General features: G+C 47.4%; 1 protein-coding gene across 1 annotated transcript in view; it reads right to left on the bottom strand.

The window, feature by feature from the left end:
- Positions 1-22,581, bottom strand: part of LOC111960978 (uncharacterized) — a 42,571-nt gene that overhangs the window by 4,051 nt on the left and 15,939 nt on the right. Inside the window, exons 2-3 of the mRNA XM_070443108.1 lie at positions 14,881-14,943; positions 3,742-3,948 (exon numbers count right to left, since the gene is read on the bottom strand). Of these exons, the coding sequence (XP_070299209.1) occupies positions 3,742-3,948; positions 14,881-14,943 (270 nt within the window). The remainder of the gene's footprint in view (positions 1-3,741; positions 3,949-14,880; positions 14,944-22,581) is intronic.

Below are 22,581 nucleotides of genomic sequence, written 5' to 3'. Positions count from 1 at the left end.
GCCTCCCAGACCATTATGCCTGTGCTCAGTCCCCCTGCAGACAGTATGGCCTCCCAGACTCACATGTACTCAGAGAAATAGGAAATTAATGGAGCCACTTTATGAACCTGCTGCCGAGTGGCTGAATTACCTGCCACTTGTCTAAACACCTGGGACCCATCCTCTAGTCTACTTCCATCTCCACAAGATGGCCTCCCAGCTCTGACTACCACCAATACCAAGATGGCCTCCGATTCTGTGAATCCCTAATCAAGTAAGCATGTGTAAGCGCACACACACACACACACACACACACACACACACACACACACACACACGCACACAGAGTGGTGGCGTGTGTTTATCCCCAACAGATAGAGGGACGGAGGCAGCACAAGGCAGAATCCCAGGGGTGCCACAGAGAACTTAAAAGGATTCGTCAGTGAATGTTTTTTAATTTACCGTTCTTTTCAATAATAATATTAAAGCTGAGGTCCGGGGGGAATACCAGCCACCAGTCGAAGCCTGGGATTATTCTGCAATCTCCACCACTCACTCCCTGGGGACCGTATGTTTTATTTCATTTCTTTCTTTCCTTCTTTTCTTCCACTCTCTCTTCACTCAGCAACATGTAGTTCTCCCTTGACTCTGAGCTGAAATCACATCTCCCAGCCTTCACTCTGACAGGAGGCAGGGAGGCAGTCGCCAAAGAGGAACATCAGTGTGAGACACGTCTCAGTTCTGGGTCATCCAGTGTCGTTCAGCATTAGGGTGTACGCAACACAACACGTAAACGTTAAGTATCTAATGTCCAACCAACCCCTGGGTCACTCATAGTCATACACCTACCCTGTGTGAGCTCAGGCCATGCTCCCTCTCTGAACTCACACTAAGCCCCCCATAGTCCCCAACATGACTCCCCCTCCCCTATCAAACGCACACACACACACAAAATCGTGCTAAGGGCTGTTATGTTAGGAGCTTGAGTGGCTCTGTCGATCGTTTTTGCGGTCATTAAGGAGCCTTGATTAATCTGGAACCAGATGCCCCTGCAGGGGGCCCTGGAGCCTTCCATTAATTCCAACGCTCCTAATAACTCCTATTGTGTGACCTGTGTTAGCTTTAAAACAAGTCTGTCCCTTAGGAACACTAAGCAACACTGGTGTTAGTGGCGTATGACTACAGCCAACAGCAATAGGAGCCCGGAGAGTGGGGGGGGCCTTAGCCAGTCAGAACCAATCACGTGTCTAAGGCTTGATGTGAAATATAAATGTAAATGTGCTCACATATCTCACTTGTTTAGTCTACAAACCTCTAGTACACCAAGGTCTGAATGGAATGAAACTAATGGGTCAAAAGGTACAACACTGGATATACATACCAAAACATACCCAGTCAGACAGTCACATAAGGACACAGACACAGGGCCCGATTCAATCCAGTCTATCATGGCAATGAGTACGTATTCACACACCTCCTTATTCTGAAAACTGCAGGCTTTAGCTACCCGTGATTGGAGTCCACCCAGCATTTACTGTACACATTTCCTACAATTCAACAATATAAAGACTATGGGGAAAAGTTATTTGATATGCTACCATTTAAAGATGCACTATCAAGACATTTCTCTGCCATTTCCTGGTTATTACAATTCTTACACAGTACCAGTCAAAAGTTTGGTCACACCTACTAATTCAAGGGTTTCTCTTTATTTTTACTATTTTCTACATCGTAGAATAATAGTGAAGACATCAAAAATATGAAATAATACATACGGAATCATGTAGTAACCAAAATAAAATATATATTTTATACATTGTAGAATAAGAGTGAAGACATCACAAAAAAAGAAAAAAAAGGGAAAAAAAGTGTTAAACAAATCAAAATAGATTTCCTATTTGAGGTTCTTCAAAGTAGCCACCCTTTTCCTTGATGACAGCTTTGCACACTCTTGTATTCTCTCAACCAGCTTCATGAGGTAGTCACCTGGAATGCATTTCAATTAACAGGTGTGCCTTGTTAAAAGTTCATTTGTGGAATTTTTTTCCTTCTCCTTCTCGCATTTGAGCCAATCAGTTGTGATGTGACAAGGTAGGAGTGGTATACAGAAGATAGCCCTATTTGGTAATAGACCAAGTCCATATTATGGCAAGAACAGCTCAAATAAGCAAAGAGAAACAACAGTCCATTATGACTGACATGAAAGTCAGTCAATCTGGAAAATGTCAAGAACTTTTAAAATTTCTTGAAGCGCAGTCACAAAAACCATCAAGAGCTATGATGAAACTGTCTCTCATGAGGACCGCCACAGGAAAGGAAGGCCCAGTGGTACCTCTGCTGCAGAGGATAAGTTCATTAGAGTTACCAGCCTCAGAAATTGCAGCCCAAGTAAATGTTTCACAGAGTTCAAGTAACAGACACATCTCAGCATCAACTGTTCAAAGGAGACTGTGTGGATAAGGCCTTCATGGTTGAATTGCTGCAAATAAACCACTACTAAAGGACACCAATAAGAAGAAGAGACTTGCATGGGCCAAGACACACAAGCAATGGACATTAGACTGGTGGAAATCTGTCCTTTGGTCTGATGAGTCCAAATTTGAGATTTTTGGTTCCAACTGCCATGTCTTTTTGAGGCGCAGAGTAGGTAAACGGATGATCTCCGCATGTGTGGTTGCCACCATGAAGCATGGAGGAGGAGGTGTGATGGTGTGGAGGTGCGTTGCTGGTGACACTGTCTGATTTATTTAGAATTCAAGACACACAACCAGCATGGCTACCGCAGCAATACGCCATCCCATCTGTTTTGCGCTTAGTGGGACTATCATTTGTTTTTCAACAGGACAATGACCCAACACACCTCCAGGCTGTGCAAGGGCGATTTTACCATGAAAGAGAGTGATGGAGTGCTGCATCAGATGACCTGGCCTCCACAAATCACCTGACCTCAACCCAATTGAGATGGTTTGGGATGAGTTGGACCGCAGACTGAAGGAAAAGCAGCCAACAAGTGCTCAGCATGTGGTACCTCCTTCAAGACTGTAGTAAAAGCATTCCAGGTGAAGCTGGTTGAGAGAGTGCCAAGAGTGTGCAAAGCTGTCATCAAAGCAAAGGCTGGCTACTTTGAAGAATCTAAAATATATTGTGATTAACACTTTTTTGGTTACTACATGATTCCATATGTGTTATTTCATAGTTTTGATGTCTTCACTATTATTCTACAATGTAGGAAATAGTACAAAAAGAAAAACCCTTAAATGAGTAGGTGTGTCAAAACTTTTGACTGGTACTGTAGTTCGCCCAATTTCAGTTTGTGACAAAACAACCAAGTATAGTGTAGAGAATCATTGTACCATTTAAACCGCTGTGAAATATATTTTCCATAACAAAAATGTTTGTATTTTCAGTGGATTGAAGCTGGTGTACAAAACCGAAAGTAAAAGACGCAAAAACAAAATGTAAGAACGGGAAGCATAGAAATAGAGCACATAGAACAGATCTACCTTTCTTCTTAGACTTGATTTCTATGTGAATGACAGATCTATACGTCACATTTCTATGTGAATTTGGTCGGGTCACCCAAAACGTTACATAATGTAGCTTTAAATACTACTCAAGGTATTGGATTGATTGAATTGAAAGGGGGTAACGACCCGAGTCCCCTGGCCCCAAAAGAACTCAGTGTTTGTGGATGTAGCCCACCCTGTGTTTATCTTACCTGCAGTGTAGTGTATTCATTTCAGTGTGTGTATGATGTCTTACCTGCGGGGCAGTGGTTGGTGCGGTGGTCAGTCAGCTTCGCCAGACACTCAAAGTCCTGCTGGCAGTTGTCGCAGGTGAAGATGGACTCATCGTCCAGGTCATCATCCCCAATGTGGTCGTCATGGCTGGTGACACTGTGGTCCCCATCCTCTAGTGCTGCACGCCGCTCCTTCCTCGCCGCCTCGCGGTCCAACGCAGCAGGGACATCTGGTACAAAAACACAGAGAGAGGGAAACTGAGTACCAGCATGTGACTCATACAGCCGGAACTACTGATCTACTGGAGATTGGTCAGAGGTAATAGATTATTTTTTGATTGAGTCCATTTGTACCAGCAATTGAACGGGACAAGCACTATTTCAAGTCCATCTCATACTAAAGATGTCCCTGGTCACATGACCTGTGTGTGCTCTCTAATGGAGGGTCTATGTGAGGTGGCATTAGAGGGTGTATAAGGACTCAGGACTCTGGAGGGAGACGACTCATGCCAGCCTGTGTGCCCACACTGCCACTCATGGCATGCAGAGAGAAGGACCAGTGGAAAAATCGGCCTCCACAATCCTCCCTCCACCATTGTGGCTCCATTTTCACACCTTATTATCACATTAAACGCTCTGTTCCAAAAGGACTGCACTGGAGACTGAGGAGGGAGGGAGGGAAAGGGACAGAGAGAAAGAAAGAAAGAGAGAGAGATGGGGAATGTCAGTGCAGAAGAGGAGGGCGGTAAAGGGAAAGAGAGAGGGAGAGGGAGTGGGGGTGGTTTTGCTGGCTGGCTCCCTAAGGCTCCACATCCTGTCTAATCATGGTGGACTTGTGCAATCAGAGGAGAGCAGGAGGAGGCCATTCCTGCACTCCACAGCTTTGATTTGGCAGTGCCCAGCGGTCTGCCCGCCCGCCATTCTGCTGCTGGTAATGGGCTCTGGCCCATGACCCCAGCCCCACAGCACAACTTAGGTTTTAGGTAGGTAGGTTGGTAGGGAGAGAGAGAGCGTGTCTGGGCTGGATCAGGGAGATAGAGACTGGGCGTGGAGGTGCTCTAATTCCACACTCGTCCTCTCGGGGAGAGATGCGGAGGGTGGATGGTGGGATGAATGGATGGAGGGATGAATGGAGCATTTAGGGGGGAAAGGAGTGGGAGGGAGGGTTATGGCCATCTGTCCAGTGGTGAGAGCACCGTCTGGACAGGGAGGAGAGTGGCCCCTAACTGATGCTACACGGACACAGTCCTACACTGCAGTCACAAAGACACAGGCACCTTTACACATCTAGACATGAACATACCCACATATTCTTTGATATGCGCCTTAAACAATCTTTCATCCATGACAGAGGAAATGCATATTAGCAGTCAAACACATGCACACACATGAATGCACAATCAAACTAACATTAATACATGCATGTGTACACACACACACACACACACACAGTCATTCCCCCAGGTGCCCTCACGCCAGAGGTATGGGTACTGCCAACTCCAGTACATGCCAGCACAACCGGCTACCATGACAACAAGGGAGGAGCCAGATGGGACCTTGCTCTTCCCCTCTCCACCTCTCCTCCTCCTCTTTTCCCCCTCTCTCCTTCCCTCTTCTCCACAGGGCTCAGGGAGATGGATGGGGCTCGGCAGGAGGAAGAGGAGAGGATGAGAGTGCCTGGTACGGTTGGGAGGGTGTTTGGTGTGTGTGTGGGGGGGGGGGGGGGGCGCCCCATGCCATCCAGCAACCACTCCTCAGCCCCCCACCACCCCCACTCTGCAGCAGCCCCCCTCCCCTCCAGTAAGCCTTTCAAATCTGATGGAGGAGGTGGTCTCAGGAGGGGGGTCCGGAGCACACTTCATTTAGAGGCCTTCTACACAGTGCTGCTGCCTCCGTCATTAGGCCTCCCTGGATGTGCCTGCTACTGGGGAAGATTGATACGGTGGTGGTGCGCACCCCAGCTGTACCCACTGCAGCTCCAGCAGTGGCCCTGATGAACAACGAGCACAGTATTTATCTGGAAGGAGGAGATGAGAGGATAATGGTCCTGATTGGCGGAGATTTGTTTTTCGGGAGAGGTGACGGATACTAGTCAACGTAAACAAAGTGAGCTGGCTTCTCTACCTGGTGTAGACCACACCACTGTAATAGGACTCACAATGGATAGGAGGGGGTTTACAGCTAAACACTACTTCACAGTTGCAAAGTCTAACACTGGCACCATATCTAAGATAAAGTCCATTAGTTGAATGTTATCATCCACACAGCCCTCACAGGCAAAGACAAAATACACTACAATATTACCCAACCAGACGCACACACACCTAGATGTGCCGTAATGTGTGCTGAGGTCATTACTAATAAGGCTCTGCAGAGTCGTTTGAGACGCGCAGAGTGTTTTCAAACATAATTCAATTTGAGGGGAGGAAACCGAAATGAAATGAGGGCTTACGTTGGAAGTGGTGTCCAAGGAGACTAATGATTTCTAAATGGCCATTCAGATGAACAAGGCCTCTTTATGCCCCCAGATATATTCTGAGAGACCATATTTGTCATCCAGACAGCCTGCTTTCTGCCTACCTGTCTGCTAGGTTGGAGAGCTAAAGATGCACAGTGCTCTGTCAATGGTTAATGCAATGACAGCCCTGCTAGTGGCCAGTTTTCCTCTGCGAATAGTAAACAATAATGTTCCTAGATATCATGTAGCAAACACAAACGACATGTCTGTGTGAGGTCAATAAGGTCGTAGGTCAAACACCTTTCTCTGTTAGGCAGGCATGGCAGTTGCCAGCGGGTATTCTGACAAGATAGTTGTGGAGATAATGATTGATGCGTTTCATCTTAAAATACGTGCCGTTTAAACTCAATGCTCCTGACCACTGTCTGCATAAAACAACAATACCTACCCAACAACAAATTTTAGCCTCACAAAGACCGTTTTAACAAAGACAGTTTTAACTGACCCCATTACATTATCCTATACCCCCTCTCCTCCTCTACTTTTGCTTTCATATGTTTGTTTTATCACTCATTTAATAGTCCACTCCTGGCTGCCCCCCTCCCCGGTCTCCCATCCAGAGTAGGGACACTTAATGAGGGCCTGGGGCTTCCAGGGGTGGGGGAGTGTTGGGGACACAGGCAGGGTCTGCATGTCGTGCAGCAGCAATCCCAGCAGCACACGTCATGTCTCCCTGTGCCAGCTGGAGCTCCTGTCCCCCACTCTGCGGAGAGCCATTATCTCTGAGTCACAGACCGTCACCACGCCAAGAGGCCGACCAAAACACACACTTATACACACATTTACACAAACACATAGTAAACACACACACACACACACACAGTCAGATAAAATTAACTCACATACACAAACACGCACCAGGCTCGCGTTCAAATACTATTTCAAATATCTCAATTACTTTCACATACATTGGAGGTAAGTATTCAGATACTATTTATTTGAAAAGACAAGTAGTTAAATGTAAAATGTATTTGGAAATAAACTTGGAAAGTATTTAAAATACTCAAATACACTCCCATGCAGTTAACCTAGGTATTTGAAAATACTATTTGAAATAAGTATTTAAAAATACTGTCAAATACAATTTGGCAGACTATTCACATACTTATTTTGGGCTGAGTATTTGACAACAACACTGGTGTTAGTGGCGTATGACAACAGACAAATAGTAATAGGAGCCCAGAGGGGGAGGGGCTTAGCCAGTCAGAACCAATCACGGGCCCGAAAATAAATACCAGATACACATGTATTTTAACCCAGGTCTGGGGCGCACCCAGACACACATTGTGAACTTGAAGAAACAGGTAGGACAAATCTAAGAATTCAGAGAGAAAATGTACAATCTCCATATATCCTCCCCAAAAATCACCTGGGACAGATGATGGGGTGAAGGTAAGAAAGAGAAGAAGAGGGGGAAAGTGGAGAAACACTTGGAGAAGAGGTGTACATTTGAGAAGAGACCAGTGGAGTTAACAGGGTGAGAACATGGTCCTACAGTAATGATAGGACGGTCATCTTAACCCTTCCCCTTAACATCTACAACTGGACTGGCACTTCCTGGTTGTAGAGGGGAAAGGAATCACTGCATACCAGCAGGTTGTGCTCAAAGTAATACCCTTACAATATACTGTAATAATCAGTAGTTGTTTTTATTTCAATTCGCTTTAATGCTATGGAGATACAGTATGCTAAGAGTAATCATTCGCTCGTTGGCAAGTGTACTTTCAGATTTTATTAAACTAATTATTTCCTCATGAATAAGGTCACACTTTTCATATCTGCTGATTAAGCCTCATAGATAGTGTGTGTGTGTGTGTGTGTGTATGTTTATGAGAGGGAGGAGGGTGTCTAATGTTTGTAGATAATGCCCCTCTCCCGCTCTTGCTCCCTCTCAGAGGAAAGGCAAACAGACATGTTTGTGTGGGGTAATTAGATGAAGAGAAGTGAATTAACAGAATCCACAGAGCAGTGGTGTTGCCGAGGAGAGCCCCGCCTTGCTGGGACCCGCTAATTACCGCTCGTTAGGTTGATATGTTTTTGTCCTCCTGTTTTAACGGTGCAAAGCTCCAACGTGAGATTTGGAAATAATTAGGAGCTGGGCGATGTGGGCTTAATGGACACCGTCAGGCATGCGACGGGGGAGACATGACAAGACAAAGGCAACAGCAAAGACAGAGAGTCTCTCTTTCTCCCTCCCTCACTGCACCACCAGAGTACAGCGATCGCCATCTTAGAGGTACAAGGAGGGGGATGGATCTGTGGGCAGGTAAAGAGATCTACTCTCATCTCTTATAATCAGCTTAACAAATATTATTTGACTTGGAATAAACACCAGCTGAACTGAAATACTAGTCAAATGTCTGGGAATGTTCAGCTATGCTCCCTCCCCTCCACTCAAAATGCTCAGAACCAAAAACTACATTAAGTGCCTATTGAGTTTTGACATTTAAAGTGAAGCTTGTTACGATCCCCCTGGCTAGTTCCAGTCCCAATGTCCTGACCTCTGGAGGCAGAGCAGTTTCCTATTACTCATACAGTGGGCACGCAACGGAAGTGAGACTTGATCGTACTGTACACAGAGGGAGAATACAGGCATACCACAAACGGAATACAGACACTTTAATGGAGTCCTCAGAGAGAGTGAGTGAGTGAGTGAGTGAGTGAGTGAGTGAGTGAGTGAGAGAGTGAGAGAGATAAACTGTATGAGCGGTTTGAGCACAGAGTCAGGACTAGGTGTTGGAGCAGTGCTGTGAGCCAGGACGGAGGCCTGTTTGGGACACACTTGCGCTAAGAGAGGCGTAAATCTGCAGGACACCCGGCCCTGGGTCGCCCAAACACGGCCCAGTACACCACTCCACCGCCATCACTATCCAGCCTGCATGAGGGAAAAGAAAAATACGAGCTCCAAGTTCCACAAAACCAGTGTTGTTATAACAAGCAACAAGAGTACAAGGCTGCCTTTCAACTCTCCACAGCACACAAACATTCAAACCAACCGACGGCAGCCAAGTGAAGTATAACATGGATGGACTGCAAATAGCTCTAGCGGAGTATGTTTGAGAAGGGATTCAGAAGGAATGCTCCACTTTACTGAGAACATGAGTCAGGTACAGCACATAGACAGTAAGAAAAACAGGCCTGGTGAGGTACATACAGTTGAAGTCGGAAGTTTACATACACCTTAGCCAAATACATTTAAACTCAGTTTTTCACAATTCCTGACATTTAATCCTAGTAAAAATTCCCCGTCTTAGGTAAGTTAGGATCACCACTTTATTTTAAGAATGTGAAATGTCAGAATAATAGTAGAGAGAATTATATATTTCTGCTTTTATTTCTTTCATCACATTCCCAGTGGGTCAGAAGTTTACATTACACTCAATTAGTATTTGGTAGCATTGCCTTTAAATTGTTTAACTTAGGTCAAACGTTTAGGGTAGCCTTCCACAAGCTTCCCACAATAAGTTGGGTGAATTTTGGCCCATTCCTCCTGACAGAGCTGGTGTAACTGAGTCAGGTTTGTAGTCCTTGCTCACACACGCTTTCAGTTCTGCCCACACATTTTCTATAGAATTGAGGTCAGGGCTTTATGATGGCCACTCCAATACATTGACTTTGTTGTCCTTAAGCCATTTTGCCACAACTTTGGAAGTATGCTTGGGGTCAATGTCCATTTGGAAGACCCCTTTGCGACCAAGCTTCAACTTCCTGACTGATGTCTTGAGATGTTGCTTCAATATATCCACATAATTTTCCTCCCTCATGATGCCATCTATTTTGTGAAGTGCACCAGTCCCTCCTGCAGCAAAGCACCCCCACAACATGATGCTGCCACCCCCGTGCTTCACGGTTGGGATGGTGTTCTTCGGCTTGCAAGCCTCCCCCTTTTTCCTCCAAACATAACGATGGTCATTATGGCCAAACAGTTATATTTTTGTTCCATCAGACCAGAGGACATTTCTCCAAAAAGTACGATCTTTGTCCATATGTGCAGTTGCAAACCATAGTCTGGCTTTTTTATGGCGGTTTTGGAGCAGTGGCTTCTTCCTTGCTGAGCGGCCTCTCAGGTTATGTCGATATAGGACACGTTTTACTGTGGATATAGATACTTTTGTACCCGTTTCCTCCTGCATCTTCACAAGGTCCTTTGCTGTTGTTCTGGGATTGATTTGCACTTTTCGCACCAAAAGTACGTTCATCTTTAGTAGACAGAACTAGTCTCCTTCCTGAGCGGTATGACGGCTGCGTGGTCCCATGGTGTTTATACTTGCGTACTATTATTTTGACAGATGAGCGTGGTACCTTCAGGCGTTTGGAAATTGCTCCCAAGGATGAACCAGACATGTGGAGGTCTACATTTATGGCTTCTTGGCTGAAGTCTATGTAAACTTCCGACTTCAACTGTACCATTGTATTCACTATGCCTGGTAAATGTCTCAAAAAGAAGGTCAAAACTATTTATTGAGCGAAAAAAACATGTGTGGAATATTCTGAATGACCAAGGCATGTGGCTCTTACTGTTCAGGAAAAAATGTAACACCTTGTGCCCTTAAAATAGCCACCTCTAATCACTATGGGAGGTTCACTGGGTTTACAGTGTGAGAAAAGGTTATTTACCATTTGTACAATGTTGTATGAATCTGTGATCCTCTAGGCTTCACGTCCGCTGTCAGGTGCGTCCAGTATGGGTACTAACAAAAGGTCTGGGGTCTGGGACACACAGACACAGGCTGAGCAGGTGCAGCCGGACGCAGCCGCATCGCCCCCCGTCTCTCTGGGGAGCCCTCTCCTTCTCCCAGTAAACAGGGGGACCTATTTAAAGCAGGCCTCTCTCCACAGCTCCCCTGTCCTCTGCCGACTGTTTTTTCAAAATACAGGGCTCCCCCCAGGGAGCCAGAAGAAGCACTGTGTACCAGGCTCAGTGTGTCTCTCCCCCAACCCCCACCCCCCCAGAGAGGCAGAGAGGCAGGGAGGCAGGGGAGCGCAGCACCCAACACCAGCCACTCCACCCAGAGAGGCAGGGAGGCAGGGGAGCGCAGCACCCAACACCAGCCCCTCCACCCAGAGAGGCAGGGAGGCAGAGGAGCGTAGCACCCAACACCAGCCCCTCCACCCAGAGAGGCAGGGAGGCAGGGGAGCGCAGCACCCAACACCAGCCCCTCCACCCAGAGAGGCTGATGAAAACCAAAAGGAGTGTCATGGAAGGGAGCGAATTAAATCACACACAAACAGCCTGACAGCTGCTTACCAATGCCATCACCTGTTCCAGCCCGTGGCTTCACACACACACACGCTAGCACACACCTCCTCCTCGCACATTAAAACTGTTTTCCTGTCGTTGCCTTGGGGAAATTAAAAAATATATTATGGACCTCCAGAGGTTTATATAGGGAGATGGAGAGAGAGAAGAAAAAAAGGAAGAGGGAGACAAATGAGAGAACGAGAGAGAGAGAGACACGTGTCCTCTTTTTCAAACTGTCATCTAGTCTACATCATCAAGATGTCCATACATTAGTTAGCGAGGACAGAAAGGAGGGCCATCTTCCTGTGTTTCAGTCTGCCCCTTGTAATATCTTCTTCTCCTCCTCCTCTTTCTCCTCCCTTCAAAGGGGAAAATAAAACCAGTACATTCTTTCCCCCGGACGGCTGGCGCACACTCAGGTTGGAGCCCGGAGGGGACTGAAAGCGTGCACAGCCACGAGACTGACTGACATCTCACTTTGCAGAGAGAGAGACAGTGGAGTGATCCAACACACACTGTTAAAGGGACATCCTGGAATCAAAACAACACACACACACACTATAACCCAACAAATACACAGACATAACACACAAACGCACAAAACCTTCAAACTATCGTGGAAACATCATCCAAATTACAGTACACGTGATTTTTTAAACTAATTGAATCCCTAACTGTTGGATTGGATGTCTGATATGTTTTCAATAACAATAGTCTTTCTAGAAACTTTCTTCTTCTAAAAATGGGTGCATGTGTTGTGATGCTTATGCCTTTGATGCCTGTAGTGTTAGCTTAGCATCTCATTTAGCATCTCTGTCTGCTGCACTGTCTTCACACCATTCTGTTCCTATGGCGAGAACACCATTCTGTTCCTATGTCGAGAACACCATTCTGTTTCTATAGCGAGAACACCATGCTGTTCCTATGGCGAGAACACTATTCTGTTCCTATGGCGAGAACACTATTCTGTTCCTATGGCGAGAACACCATACTGTTCCTATGGCGAGAACACCATACTGTTCTCCTATAGCGAGAACACCATACTGTTCTCCTATAGCGAGAACACCATACTGTTCTCCTATAGCGAGAACACCATACTGTTCNACACCATACTGTTCTCCTATAGCGAGAACACCATACTGTTCTCCTATAGCGAGAACACCATACTGTTCTCCTATAGCGAGAACACCATACTGTTCAGTAGTGAGGTCACAGACAACACCCACAGCCCAATGGTGTAATGGCAGGGCCGGGAGGGAAAAAATCCCTTCTCATTGGTGTCGCTGATGCAACGGCCAGCCAATGGCTACGGGAGGAAATGAATGAAATAATCTAATTCAGCTCCATTACAGCCCCTTATCGGCCCTTTGCTCAGGGATATGAGACTACTTTTTCCACCATGAATCACAGTCCACATGGACAGGGTGCAGTGTGTGTGTCTGCATTGATTGTGTATGTAAGAGGTCATGGAGAAACCATCACCTCGGAAAATTCTGCCTGTAGCATAGCGTGTATATAGCCAAGTTATCGCTACTCATTGTGTATTTATTATTACCTGTTATTATTACTTTTCTATTATTTCTGCATGTTTTTCTCTCTGCATTGTTGGGAAGGGCCTGTAAGCATTTCATTGTTAGTCCACACCTGTTGTTTATGAAGTATGTGACAAATACAATTTGATTTGAGCATGTGTTGTGTGCTTAACCCTGGTGTTCTCTATCAGACAGTGAAGCAGGAGGGTCTTTCCAACAGGAAGCCAGCAAAACAAGGCTGAACTTCACAGCTCTGGTGGCACTTATTAAAACATCACCACAGACTGCCTCTCCTCCTCCTTCCACAGAAATGACAAACGTCTGTACTACTCTCCAAAAACTCCCCCCCCACCCCTCTCGCTCCCTCACTCCATCTCACTTGTCTTCTCCATGCTTTCCACCCTCTCCCTCTCTTGGTCTACAGTGTCAGACCTGGCTCATTTTCTGTCTTTTCTCTTTTCCGTTTCTCCCCCTCTGGGCCAGGGAGGGATGTGTTGTTTTTCTGTCTCAGGGAGGCTGGGGTGGAGGGTGGGATGTGGAAAGGAGGGGGTAGGCAGGCACCTCCTGTGGGACAGACCGAAGGGGCCCTCTGAGGTCCTTGGGGGTGGGGGGGGCACGTCCCTCAACCCCCCTCCCCCCTCACCCGCTGCTCTTTCCAAACTCAACACACATTTTCCAGAGAAGGGAAGGAAAAATATTTGAATTTAATACCAGCAAAAGCCTGCCAGTGTCCTTGTCGACATCATCTCTCAGGGAATAAAGAGAAGGAAGGTTTTTTAGATTTTTAAATAAGAAATGGCGGGCAGCCCCCCTGAGCCTGAACACAGGAGCACAAACAAACACAAGAGAGAGAATGATAGAGAGAGATTGTGAGTGTGTAGGGAAGAGGTGAAGAAAAGCAGCAGGGAGGAAGAGAGCAGAGCACGTGAGAGCACTGGGACTCCCCTTCCTGCTGTATCTCACACATAAAGCACTTTCCAGCCACCCAGGACCTCAGTCAGCACCCCCCCCCCCCCCCCCCAACCAGAAGCCCCTGCCTCATCACACCCTCGGGGCCTCACTTTCCAATTCCCCCTCCCAGAAGAACCGACAGAGTGAGGGAGGGAGAGAAGGAGGGCAGAGAGAGAGAGCACCGTTTAGATAAAGAACATCCAGCTCTCTTATCTCTCTCTGCTGTAAAATAACAGAATAACTATTCTCCTTCTTCATTATGTTGGGCTGACTCAAAGACTAGAGGCCAACATGCCACCATAATCAGTCAGTCACCATCCTCATACCGTGTTCTGTAAAAATGGGTCCATTTAGCTGCTGCATCATCTCCAGGTACAGCCATACCAATGACTCCATGGGTGTGACTGTGGGTCTGCACTGCATGTAAAGAACATTGAAGTGGGTGCCATGCTTTAATCAAATGGAATCCTTAACAAATGATCTTGATTGCATTCACCATGACGCTATTTGGGCCCATCAGGAACCCATCCCACTGCTGTGCTATAGGCCCTATGTGAATAGCTGGATAAAGCAGGCTGGGAGGGAGGACAGGGAGGGTGATTCAGTGCAGCTACTTTACCACAAAACCTCAAACAGGATGTGAGACTGCTGGAGCCCCAGAGTCCTGTCTGCTCTCACATGCAGGCCTGGACATCAGCGTCCTGTGAAAAGCTCTCTGTCCCTCACGCCATATCTCCCTCTCTCATCCCCCTCTCCCTCGGAGCAGAACATTCTGGGCCATGTGGAATTGATATTAAAGATTCTGATTCAGTGGGTAGTCTGGCGGTGGACCTGGAATGTGACATATAGAATGGAATCTGTGTCGCAGATCTGACAGCTGCCTGGCAGGCTGCACACTTCCGAATAACAAAGCGGATACCTGTTTGGACGGACGATGAATCCCAGTTCCTTGCAAACTCCGACGACTCGCCCTCTTCTACCGCTAGAGAGAGGGGGAGAGAGAGAAGAAGGAGAGAAAGACAAAAGAGAGGGATGCTTAGAAATACATACAGAATCTGTAGGACTACATCATTTTGTTGGTTTATCTTAATCTACATGACAGTGCCTTAAAAATACAAAAGGTAGATCTCAAAACAAGTGTTCAATCATTCATTAGCTGGGTGGTTGGGTGGGAGAAAACATCAAAGGTCCCCTGTCTGTCTACCCTGAGTGACTGGGAATGTGTTCTCCTTGTTTTGATGTCCTAATTTCAGAGGTGTGAGATATGTAACAACAGCAACCAGATCAGAACAGGAAGGTGTGATGAAGGTTTTCCTGGGCACTGCAGAGGAAGGAAGCACCGCTGGCACACAAACAGGAAATGGCAGTAGTCAGGACACAATGAGGACCCCCCCCCCCCTCCTTCCCCTCAACCCCATGGCCCAGGGTATGGGCCAACAACAGTCTAGTAGAAGCCACGAAAACAAACTGTCAAAACTGTTTTCTTTATTAGCGAGAGGAGGTGGTAAGAAAGTCCCAGAGCTAGTATGTAGACACTGAGTTTTTTTGTTAATGTGTGAATTCCCCACCTAAATTTAAATAAAGTTCAGGAAAAATAAAAAGCTTATTCCACACCATAATACTAACAGACCCATTCCAGAAATAACACTCCTCTTAATGGTCTGAGTGTGCAGACTGGACCATGCAGTGGCCAGTCCATTTTCCCATCATGCTCTCGGCCTGTCCAGGCAAAACTCAGCAGGGTGGTCAGAGTGGACTCCTCACCAGACCAGTAACACTGTGTTTCATATTCCCCAACAAAGCCAAGGGCAACAGACCCTGTTTTCCATTCTTCAACCATCCCATGTTCATTTCATGAGTGCGATCCAGACATCCAGAGCTGGGACCAGTGTGTCGGCCAGACTCCAAGAGGACTGGCCTTGTTGCTGATGGCCTAGAGCTAAAACCCAGCAGGCTCCCAAGCCCCTGGATGACTAGGGTCAACTCTGGTCCTGCACCATAACATCTCTCTCCATCTCTCACTATTCCTCTCTATTTCTCTTTCTCTTCCCTGAGCTAGCCAGGACTCTGTCGAGAGAGAGAGTCTGAGCTGCCAAATGGCAGCGCTTCAGCTTGAGCAGTGTCTCTCAGTAGTACCTTTTCACCATTCATAGAGTATTCCCATAGTACAGAAGACTCAGAGTTACCTCTCTCTGGGTGTTTCTGAGGAGAGATCACTCTTCATGCGTGTTTGGGGGAAACTGTGGGCTGGATCTGGACCAAGGTCCCATTAGGACTGTAGTAGGTACGGGCCCAGACTGCTCTTAGATCCTCCTAGAGGACATTTACTGAACTCCAGGTGTTGTCTGCAGCCTATGGCTCATACACCAGGTGCTCGGGAGGGATTCAAGGCACTATTTGGACTGTCATATACAGGAATTATACTATTTGGGGAAAAAATACAATTTGTCACGCCCAATGAGGCATTTTCTTAGGAACGAGGACACAGTCTAAACCCCACTGTGTCATAACACATGCTAGATCCAATACAAACAGCGGCCAAAGTCTACAGTCAGTTGATCTTCTTTAAATAGGTCTAGCCTGCAGTGGACCTGTTCATTCCTAAAAGACACTGCTTTCCCAGCAGAGGAGGAAAAGCACTAAATTACACCCAATCAGGGCTCTACTCATCCTCCATTTAGCGCTTCATTAGAGGGGGAATATTAAAGTGTAGTCAGGCAGAGAGGAGAGCAGAGCAGGGTAGAGGTGGTTCTTTCTACAAACACAACTACCCAGTACTACTGCACTCAGCTACCTGCAGGCAACAGCACACAGCAAGCCCATCCACACTCAACTGTACACACAGCTCCTCAGCTAAAACAAGTGAAGCTCGGGACACTACCAGGCCCCAGCCTCCCACACAGAGCTATMGTGCACTGGGTGTAATGCAGAAAAACCATCCATCTCTGATGGAAGCAGACAGGATCATTACCGACTTTAAAAAACTAATTTAGAGATGGGGGAGATTACAGACACCTATTGATTGGTCTGGGCTTTCCTGGAATGATTTATCTCCAAATGTTGCTAGATTATGTTTTCTAACCTTTATTTAGATTCCATAGATTCCGTTCCACTACATTTAAGAATGCAGAAGGCAATCATTGGGATAGAGTTCAGAGGCAATGCAGATGCTCACACTACACACTGAACCACACACCGTCTTGTTGCTATGGAGAGGCAAGGTAAGGGACGGGGAAAAGGAGGGGAATGCCAGTGCTGACGGACCGGGGTTTGGGGCTTGGCCCTTGAGATGTGGACACAGGACGGGATACAGATGTTTCCCGGAGAGATTGGTCCTGCGGGCGAGACCTAGCCCACATGACCAGAAACATACTCTGAAAACAGCCAGCGGAGGATAGAGACAGACCTCACACCACGATCACCAGGCAGCCAAACAAAGCAAGAGAAACAGACAGAGAGAAAGAAAGAAAGAAARAGAGAAGGGGGAGATAAAGATAACGATCATTAGAAAGAGATAAAAACACCATTCTAATAAAASCGTGACCGTGGGGAATTGCTCGTCTTCATTAGCAGAGAGGATATATTTATTTATTTATTTCCAGATGTCCTCCCCCTGCCTGCGTCCCATGTGTACAGAGCACTGTTCATGTGAACCCTGAAGCCAGCGGGAGGTAGAGAGAGTGGGAGAGTAGTGGAGGGGGAGACTGCTAAACAGAGGCAGAGAGAGTGGGAGTATGTAGCAGAGAGAGAATGTAAGGTAGGGGAAGTATATGCAGAGTACTACTTTATATACAGTAGGTCCCTCCCCTGTTTTTAAATTCCCTCAGAAGCTCTGTGACGTCATCATTAACCCACAGTAAAACAGCCCTGTGAGAGGAACGGGGGGTCTAATGAATCCAACATGTTTCAGTAAGTTACCTTGGATACCCTCTGTTTCCTACTTACACTGACCAGCCTTTGCCAAAACACACACCGGGGCTGTGAGAGAAATGGGAAACCGATACCTAGAACTCAACAACCAGAATGGGATCCCCGTTTGCCCTCCTCCCCTCCCAGTCCACACACCACTGAGGTGTGGTTCAGCCCCTCTTTCACCAACTGGGACTATTTCCGCAAATCAGAACCTAAGTTACAGACTGGGTGTACTCAGTATTGGTGTTCCTCCCTGACCGTTCCACTATAACAGTCCCCTACCATCTCTTAACACCTGTCAGTATGAAACTGAGAGTATCTGAGCCAGGTAGAGAAGGGTTAACTAAATCCCTGCATGTTAACCAGAGTATCTGAGCCAGGTAGAGAAGGGTTAACTAAATCCCTGCATGTTAACCAGAGTATCTGAGCCAGGTAGAGAAGGGTTAACCAAATACCTGCATGTTAACCAGAGTATCTGAGCCAGGTAGATAAGGGTTAACCAAATACCTGCATGTTAACCAGAGTATCTGAGCCAGATAGAAAAGGGTTAACTAAATACATGTTAACCAGAGTATCTGAGCCAGGTAGAGAAGGGTTAACCAAATACCTCATGTTAACCAGAGTATCTGAGCCAGGTAGAGAAGGGTTAACTAAATACATGTTAACCAGAGTATCTGAGCCAGGTAGAGAAGGAGTTTAACTAAATACATGTTAACCAGAGTATCTGAGCCAGGTAGAGAAGGGTTAACTAAATACATGTTAACCAGAGTATCTGAGCCAGGTACAGAAGGGTTAACAACTCCTAGCTCCCAGAGGGAGCACACTGTGTCTAGCAGCATTGCAGGGGCAGGCTCCTCTCCTACTCCCTCCCTCTTTAAACTATTATTTAAGAGATTGAAAAAAACAACGCTCCACACACACACACCTACCCAATCCTTGACACAATTTATTTCTATATTATTGAAATGCCTCTGTTAATTGCTGCTCTGGCGGTGCGCGTGCTGCTATTTGCATTTCTGGGCCCTGTTAAGCTGTAACATCCTGACACACCAGCGAATGTAGCTGGGGCAGCGATGCTGTCGGAAACACAACAATCAGCGTAGCAGCGAATGGCACGGGGGTAGAGATCAAACGAGACCACTCTGGACGACCTCACAAACAGTGAGCGGGAATTTACTCGACAAAAAGCCCGTGTGTCCATAAGGGGGATGGGAGAACAGCGCTGTGTTTCAAACGCGCCCTTTCCAAGCGCGCCCTTTCCAAGCGCGCCCTTTCCAAACGAGCCCTTTCCAAACGAGCCCTTTCCAAACGAGCCCTTTTATTTATCCACAGAACGCAAACAAGGTGCGGGGGACCTCGGAGCACACACGCAGACCCCCGATCAGACAAAGAGCCTACCTCACTCAGCCTCTTCATTCAACCCCAAACACACACAAACAACTGTGCTCCGGTCTACCCCAGGGAGGGCCTTGCATTGACAAAGAGACTGCTCAGGTACAGGCAGTAAAGACAGCCTGAGTCTGCAGCCATGTCCTAGCCCAGTGTTTCCCAAACTCTGTCCTCGGACCCCAAGGGGTGCATGTTTTGGTTTTTACCCTAACACTACACATCTGATTGAAATGATCAAAGCTTGATGACTAGTTGGTTAGTTGAATCGGCTGTGTAGTGCTAGGGCAAAAAMCAAAAACGTGCACCCCTTGGGGTCTGAGGACAGAGTTTGGGAAATGCTGGGCTAGACCTTCTGTTAGTACACTGTAGAACACAGGGCTTGTGCTAGACACATATAGAAAGAAAGGACAGAGAGAGGAAAGGCTGCTACTTCATGCAGATTGGATAATGAACACTAACAGAAGGACATGTAAAGGAGTGTGTGTCAGTGAGAGAGCTCTGCAGACCTAACCAGAGAGCGGTCTCACCTGGGCCCAGCTCCACTGCAGCCGTCTGCAGGAGAGGTAGACACAGAATACGTAATGTGTGTGGAGCCGCTCCCCTGGCCACGAGGGGCGTGCTGCACAGTCCTGCTGCTGGCCCCCGGCCATTCTGTCTGATTAAGTCTTCTACACTTAAGGGATAAAACCTTGCTCTCCCTATCTCCCACTGGAAGCCATTAGCAGCACCCTATTTGCAGGTCCATGAGTGTGTGTGTGTGTTGTACAGAGCACGTGTGATTTGTATGAATTTTTAAATGCATCCGATAGTGTGTGTGAGTGTACAGGCCTGTTTGTGTATGTATGTGTACTAGTGTGTGTGTGTGTGTGTGTGTGTATGTGTATACTAGAGTGTGTGAATGCATTTCTTTAAGAACCAAACTGCAGCCCTACGCCCTGGGAGCCTACCCGGCAGGCAGCAGCAGTTTGTTACAGCCCAGAGCAGAGCCCCGTTAGAGCCCTGCTAGAGCCTGAGCCGGACCCCTTCATTAACATGAACTCTCACTGGATCCACAGGTCCACCGCCTCAAACCCCTGCACCCTCCCATACCCCCTTACCACAACACCCTGCACCCTCCCATACCCCTTACACAACACCCTGCACCCTCCCATACCCTCTTACCACAACACCCACTACGTCACCCTGCACCCTCCCATACCCCTTACCACAACACCCACTACACCACCCTTCACCCTCCCATACCACAACACCCACTACACCACCCTTCACCCTCCCATACCACAACACCCACTACACCACCCTGCACCCTCCCATACCCCCTTACACAACAACCCACTACGTCACCCTGCACCCTCCCATACACAACACCCACTACGTCATCCTGCACCCTCCATACCCCTTACCACAACACCCACTACATCACCCTGCACCCTCCCATACCCCCTTACCACAACACCCACTACGTCACCCTGCACCCTCCCATACCCCCTTACCACAACACCCACTACGTCACCCTGCACCCTCCCATACCCTCTTACCACAACACCCACTACGTCACCCTGCACCCTCCCATACCCCCTTACCACAAACACCACCCTTCACCCTCCCATACCACAACGTCACCCTGCACCCTCCCATACCCCCTTATCACAACACCCTGCACCCTCCCATACCACAACACCCACTACGTCACCCTGCACCCTCCCATACCCCCTTACCACAACACCACTACACCACCCTTCACCCTCCCATACCACAACACCCACTACGTCACCCTGCACCTCCCATACCCCCTTACCACAACACCACTACGTCATCCTGCACCCTCCCATACCCCCTTACCACAACACCCACTACACCACCCTTCACCCTCCCATACCACAACGTCACCCTGCACCCTCCCATACCACAAACGTCACCCTGCACCCTCCCATACCCCCTTACCACAACACCCACCCTGCACCCTCCCATACCACAACACCCACTACGTCACCCTGCACCCTCCCATACCCCCTTACCACAACACCCACAACACCACCCTGCACCCTCCCATACCACAACACCCACTACGTCACCCTGCACCCTCCCATACCCCCTTACCACAACACACCCACAACACACCCTGCACCCTCCTATACCACAACGTCACCCTGCACCCTCCCATACCCCCTTACCACAACACCCTGCACCCTCCCATACCCCCTTACCACACACCCACTACACTGCATCGCGTCAAGCAGCAATGGTGCAGTCCGCAGCTAGACACACAATCAGGCCTCATGTACGCGGAACAACACACACACACATCGTACCTGAATTATGGCGGTTTGATCTCCGCACATAAGATGATCTCTGTACACAGTTTTAGATCTCTACACATTTATAAAACAGACAGAGAGTAGAGAACACATCCCTCATCTCATCCTTACATAAACATGAAAGAGGTGAAATCATTACAAAACTCCAGCGCTCTACTTCCTAGTTCTTAAGTTCTATTAGCCATGTACAACAGGGCTGTGCGCTACTTCCTAGTTCTATTAGCCATGTACAACAGGAGCTGTGCGCTACTTCCTAGTTCCTATTAGCCATGTACAACAGGAGCTGTGGCTACTTCCTAGTTCTATTAGCCATGTACAACAGGAGCTGTGCTCTACTTCCTAGTTCTATTAGCCATGTACAACAGGAGCTGTGCGCTACTTCCTAGTTCTATTAGCCATGTACAACAGGAGCTGTGCCTACTTCCTAGTTCTATTAGCCATGTACAACAGGAGCTGCTGCTCTACTTCCTAGTTTCTATTAGCCATGTACAACAGGAGCTGTGGCTCTACTTCCTAGTTCTATTAGCCATGTACAACAGAGCTGTGCGCTACTTCTCTAGTTCTATTAGCCATGTACAACAGAGCTGTGCGCTACTTCCTAGTTCTATTAGCCATGTACAACAGGAGCTGTGCGCTACTTCCTAGTTCTATTAGCCATGTACAACAGGAGCTGTGCTCTACTTCCTAGTTCTATTAGCCATGTACAACAGGAGCTGTGCGCTACTTCTAGTTCTATTAAGCCATGTACAACAGGAGCTGTGCGCTACTTCCTAGTTCTATTAGCCATGTACAACAGGAGCTGTGCGCTACTTCCTAGTTCTATTAGCATAGTACAACAGGAGCTGTGCGCTACTCCTAGTTCTATTAGCCATGTACAACAGGAGCTGTGCGCTACTTCCTAGTTCTATTAGCCATGTACAACAGGAGCTGTTGCTCTACTTCCTAGTTTCTATTAGCCATGTACAACAGGAGCTTGTCTCTTTAGAAAGCTTTGGGTGTTC

This window comes from Salvelinus sp. IW2-2015, linkage group LG4q.1:29 (genome assembly GCF_002910315.2).
Source record: "Salvelinus sp. IW2-2015 linkage group LG4q.1:29, ASM291031v2, whole genome shotgun sequence".
NCBI classification, from domain to species: Eukaryota; Metazoa; Chordata; class Actinopteri; order Salmoniformes; family Salmonidae; genus Salvelinus; species Salvelinus sp. IW2-2015.
Note: the sequence above shows the minus strand (reverse complement) of the source record. Positions and strands in the feature narration are given on the sequence as shown.